This window comes from Chiloscyllium plagiosum, chromosome 5 (assembly GCF_004010195.1).
Source record: "Chiloscyllium plagiosum isolate BGI_BamShark_2017 chromosome 5, ASM401019v2, whole genome shotgun sequence".
Taxonomy (NCBI): domain Eukaryota; kingdom Metazoa; phylum Chordata; class Chondrichthyes; order Orectolobiformes; family Hemiscylliidae; genus Chiloscyllium; species Chiloscyllium plagiosum.
Window position 1 is genome coordinate 120,082,377 of NC_057714.1, and position 6,000 is coordinate 120,088,376.

At 40.4% G+C, this 6,000-nt stretch overlaps 1 protein-coding gene across 2 annotated transcripts in view; it reads left to right on the plus strand.

The window, feature by feature from the left end:
* LOC122550192 (mucin-2-like) overlaps positions 1 to 5,352 on the plus strand; it is a 51,548-nt gene extending 46,196 nt beyond the window's left edge. For both annotated transcript variants that reach the window (XM_043690927.1, XM_043690928.1), the window contains 2 exons: positions 67 to 291; positions 4,828 to 5,352. In XM_043690927.1, the coding sequence (XP_043546862.1) occupies positions 67 to 248 (182 nt within the window). In that variant the 3' untranslated portion in view covers positions 249 to 291; positions 4,828 to 5,352. The remainder of the gene's footprint in view (positions 1 to 66; positions 292 to 4,827) is intronic.
* The last annotated feature ends 648 nt before the right edge of the window (positions 5,353 to 6,000 follow it).

A 6,000-nucleotide genomic window follows, 5' to 3' on the forward strand; every position in this document is an offset into this window, starting at 1 on the left:
ATCTCATTTTACTAACTTTGTTTAGATGTTTTCTCTATACTTCATGATGTTGTGATTCTCTTGTAGGATTCACCATGGCAACCACCACTAGAAGGCCAAACCTCTGCTGTGGGAAAGACGATGGGTTATATCCAAATCCAAAGGATGAATCTAGCTTTCTTCAGTGTGCATCAGAAATTACATTCTATATGTCATGTCCTACTTCTTTGGTTTTCAACCCAGAAACAAAAGTGTGCGACAGGCCCTAAGAGCTCCAAGTAGCATAAGGACAGGATATCTTGGCCCTCCCTTGTAAGTTCATTGACTGTAATAGCCAATTTTGATTGTTATGTTTCTTCAATAACTAAACTATTGCATGCATTTCTGTCATTTGGTTGAAATTATGCAGTAATGACTATTCTAGATTTGAAAACATTTGAAATCTGAAATTTGAATTGGAGCTTTAAACCAGAAAGCTGTAAGCATTAGCAATGCTGAATGAAATATTTAACTGTGTTGAGTTGTACTGTTGTCACATTTGAGTGAAAACATTGTGGGTCCAAGTTCTACTTTAGAAAATTGAACATCACATCTGTGCCAACAAGCAGTGTTTTGGTGAGGGAGCTCTGTACTGGTGGAATTGTCTTTCAGATGAAGAGTTAAACTTAAAGCTAATTTTCCCACTTGGATAGATTTATAGATCCCAGGTGTGGGTTTGGGAATATTATGGAGGCAATTATTGTTTGCGATTTTGGAGAAATTCCTAGATTAGATTAGATTCTAATCTAATTCCTAGACAGCACAGAGGTATAAACAGTATAGAAGGACAAAATGAAATTGAGATTATGTGCTACAAACATACCAAGTACTGTTTGTCTCTTGATACTTTTGTCTTTAGAATTTTAAAAACTAATTCATGGGACATGGACATTGCTGGCTGGACCTGCATTCATTGCCCTTCACTGATTTACCAGAAGACTATAAGACAAAGGAGCAGACATAGGCCATTCAGGTCTGCCAATCAGTTAGATCATGGCTGATCTGATAATCCTCAACTCCACCTTCTTGCCTTATCCCAATAACCACTGATTCCCATTCTGATCAAAAATCTATCTACTTCAGCTATGAATACTTAATAGCCCAGCCTCAATAGCTGCCTAAAGAATTCAGCATATGGAGGTGCTGGTGTTGGACTGGTGTGGACAAAGTTAAAAACCACACAACATCAGGTTATAGTCCAACAGGTTTATTTGGAAATACAAGCTTTTGGAGCGCTGCTCCTTTGTCAGGTAGATATCTGATGAAGGAACAGCACTCTGAAAGCTTATACTACAACCTGGTGTTGTATGAGTTTTAACTAAAGAATTCAGTGGATTTACTACCCTCATAGTGAAAAGAAATGCTCATTATCTTTCCTTAGATAAGGGACCCAAAACTGTTCACAGTATTTCAGTTGTAATCTGACTGGTGCCTTATGTAGTTTTAGCAAGACCACCTTATCTTTTGTAGATTAGATTCACTACAGTGTGGAAACAGGCCCTTCAGCCCAACAAGTCCACACCGACCCTCTGAAGAGTAACCCACCCAGACCCATTTCCCCCTGACTAATGCACCTAACACAATGGGCAATTTAGCATGGCCAATTCACCTGACCTGCACATCTTTGAATTGTGGGAGGAAACCGGAGCACCCAGAGGAAACCCACGCAGATACGGGGAGAATGTGCAAACCCCACACAGACAGTTGCCCGAGGTTGGAATTGAACCTGGAACCCTGGAGCTGTGAGACAGCAGTGCTAACACTGAGCCACCGTGCCACCCCTATACTTTATACTCTGTTCCCTTTACAATAAAGGCTAACATTTATTTCACCTCCATAATACCCACTGAACTTGGATGTTAGATTTGAAATTCATGCATGAGGATTCCTTTTATTCGTCCATGGCACATGGGCGCATCACTGTTTGTACCAGCATTTATTGCTCATCTCTATTTGTCCTTGAGAAGGGAGTGGTGAACTGCCAGTTTGAACTACTAAAGTCCATGTGTTGTGGGTGGATCCATAATCTTGTTGGAGGTAGTAGTGGGGGATGGGATGAAGTTCCAGGATTTTCATCCAGTGATCTTTGGTGAACATGTAGATATGACTACTGATATACTACTGCTACTGAGCATTACTGGTGGATGATATAGTGCCTGTCTTCTAGATGGTGTCAAGTTTCCTTAGTGTTGTTCGAACTACACTTATCTAGGCAAGTACGGAGTATTCCATCACACTCCTGGCTTGTGTCTTGTAGATGGTGGACAGGCTTTTGGGTCCAACGGTCTAAATTCTTCAATTGTGTAAAAGCCAATTTGCATTGAAGAAACATGCGTTATAGCAGATCCGACTGTATTGCAAATAATTGTGCCCCTAGCATTGATATCTGTGGGACTCCACAAGTTACAAGGTGCCATTCTGAAAATGCCTTCTTTATCCCAACCTTCTACTATCTATTAGTTAGCCAATCAGCTGTCCATGCTAATATACTAATCCCAAAACCATGTGATTTTTTTTCTCATTATATGTGGTACCATATTGAACATCTTTTTGAAATTCAAATATATCTACTGATTCTCCTTTATCTATCCTGCTTGTTGTCTCCTCAAAGAACTCTCATAAATTTGTCAGGCATGATTCCCCTCATGAAGGTATGGGTAACTCTGCTTAATTATAGCACATATTTCTAAATGTTCCACTTTTTCATTCTTTCTAAAACACTGCAACATTTTCTTAATCACACATGTCAATGATACCCTTGATAAGCTGATGGAGAATTATCAACTTGATTTAGATAAGGCACAATGCTTTTAGAGAGGGAATTCTTGGATTTTAACTCAGCAACACTGAAGGCACAACAATATATTTCCAAGTTAGGGTGTTGAATGGGATTAAGGGGAACCTGCAGATGGTAGTGTTCCCATTCTTTAGCCAATTCGATTCACGCCACATGATACCAAGAAACAGTTGAAGGCATTGGATACTGGAAAGGCTATGAGCCCTAACAACATTCAGGCAATAGTTTTGAAGCCTTGTGCTCCAGAACTTGCTGCTCCCCAAGTCCAGCTCTTCCAGTAGAGTTACAACACTGGCATCTATTCAACAATGTGGAAAATTGCCGAGATATATACTGTACAAAGGACAACTCTAACCCATCCAATTACCACCCCATCAGTCTTCTCTCAATCATTAGTAAAGTGGTGGAAGGTGTCATCAACGGTGCTATCAAGTAACATTTGATCAGTAATAACCTGCTCAGTAATGACCAGTTCGGGTTCCACCAGGGCCTGACCTCATTACTGCCTTGGTTCAAACATGGACAAAAGAGCTGAATTCCAGAGATAAGGTGAGAGTGACAGCCTTTGACATTAAGGCTGCATTCAATTGAGTGTGGCATCAAGGAGCACAATCAAAGATGGAATCAGTGGGACAGGGGGCAAACTCTCCACTGGTTGGGATCATATCTGTCACATAAGAAGATGATTATGGTTGTTGGAGGTCAGTCACCTCAGCACCAGGACATCTCTGCAGGGGTTCCTCAGGGGAGTGTCCTGGGACCAACAATTTTCAGCTGTTTCATTGATGAACTCATCTCCGTCATAAGGTCGGAAGTGGGGATGTTTGCCAATGATTGCACAATGTTCAGCGCCATTCCATCTTCAGATACTGAAGCAGTCCATGTCCAAATGCAGCAAGACCTGAACAAAACCAGACTTGGGCTGACAAGTGGCAAATAATATTCACACTTCCTCAAAGGTAACAAGGGAAGGCAATAGGCCAGTCAGCGATGCCTACATCCCACAAATGAATACAGGCTATGACCATCCCCAATTAGAGACAATCTAATCACCACACTTTGACATTCAATGGTATTACCATACTGTTAGCATCCTTGGAGTTACCATTAATTAGAAACTCAACTGGACTCACCAAATAAACACAGTGGCAGAGACTAGGAATTCTGTAGTGAATAACTCACCACCTGACTCCTCAATGCCTGTCCATCGTCTATAAGGCACATGTCAGGGGTATAATGAAATACTGCCCACTTGCCTAGCTGAAGGCAGCTCTAACAACAGTTAAAAAACTTAACACCATTCAAGATAAAGTAGCCAACTTTATTGACACCACATCCACAAGCATCAATTCCCTCTACCATTGACACTCAGCAGCAGGAGAGTGTACTACCTACAAGACGCATTGCAGAAATTCACCAAAGATCCTCAAACAACATATTCCAAAGCCATGACCACTTCCACTTAGAAGAGTAAGGGCAGTAGCTACATGGGAACATCACGACCTCCAAGTCTCCCTCTAAGCCATTCATCATCCTGACTTGGAAATATATCATCATTCCTTCATTGTCACTGGGTCAATATTGTGGGACTCCTTCCCTAAGGGCATTATGAGTCAACCTACAGCATGTGGACTGCAGTGATTAAAGAAGGCAGCTAACCACCACTTTCCTCAAGGGCAACGAGGGAAGGGCAATAGGCCAGTCAGCGATGCCTACATCCCACGAATGAATACAAAAATGCTGCCCTTGATTTCTAAATGGTGATGATCACAGGTTTAGAAGATGCCTTCTGAGGGACCTTGGTGAATTTCTACAGTGCATCTTCTAGATGGCACACACCACTGGTACTAACCATTGGTGATGGAAAGAATAAGTGCTTGTGGGTGTAGTGCCAATCAAGCAGGCTGCTTTGTTTTGAATGGTGTCAAGCTTCTTGAGTATTGTTGGAGCTGCGTTAATCTAGGCAAGTATGGACTACTTCATAACATATTGATATCTTGCTTTTCTTTTAGGACTCGGTGTTATGACTTCAATTATCTGCAGTTGGAAATCTGACATCACCTCTTCTAGAGCTTTTTAAGGACATCTCTGTTAATATGGACTATTCTAACTCTTATAGGATTCTCCGATTAATGAAGGGAGCGTCTGATATGGCTCCTGAATGCATCTTCTTGAACTTTCTATTCAGAGATTATAATTAAGTAACTTGTTCACTTCCTGTCTAATTATGTCTGACTTTGGAATCTTGGTGTTATGCATCACAAAGGTTGATCTAAATCTCAATATCAATTATGTTAGATAAGACAGTATGCAGTAGGAAGGTTAACCAAGCACATCTTTCCAATTTAGTTGAACTCAGAACTACAAATAGCCCATCAATTGGGTAATTATTCCTGTGGCTCCATATGCCACATGTTTTGTGCAACTTTGCAACTGACATGTTTGGGTTTGATGATTGAAGATCTGTCTATGATAGTAAGCTGATTAATCTGAAAACTATATTCAAATAAAAGATTAGTAATTGCTGTAATGTGTTTCATTTCAATTAACAACAACCTAGAAAATGGACCTCATTATTGACAATTCCTAACTGCCTTTCAAAGGTGGTCATAAGCTGCCTACTTGAATTGCTACAGTTTGTGTGATGTAGGTACATTCACAAGGCTGTTTAGGAGTTCCAAGATTTTATTCCAATGACAGTAAGAAATGAACAAATATTTAAAGGCATGATAATATGTGACCTCGAAGATATTTGCAGGTAATGATGTTCACATGTATTTGCTACCCTTGGTGGTTAAAATTGCTCGTTTGTAGATCCTTTTACCAGATCAGCAATGATCTTATTGAATGGTGGAGTTAACTTGATGGGCTGAATGGCCTTCATCTGTTCCTTAATCGTATGGTCTTTTGAAGATGTCTCGGTGAGTTCCTGCCATTCTCAGGTTAATCATGATATCATCACCTTGACACATTAAAGTTTGGTACAGTGGAGTGGCAGACATTCCCAGACAGGCATCTCCTGTTGGGCTATGTTCTGGGGTCACTAGACTTAAAACATTAATTTTGTTCCTTCACAGTAACTGCTGAGTTTCTCCAGCAATTCCTTTGTTTGTTTCAGATATCCAGCATGTGCAGTTCTTTATTTTATTCTATCAAATTGTGTTTTATTTTTTATCCAGCAGTGA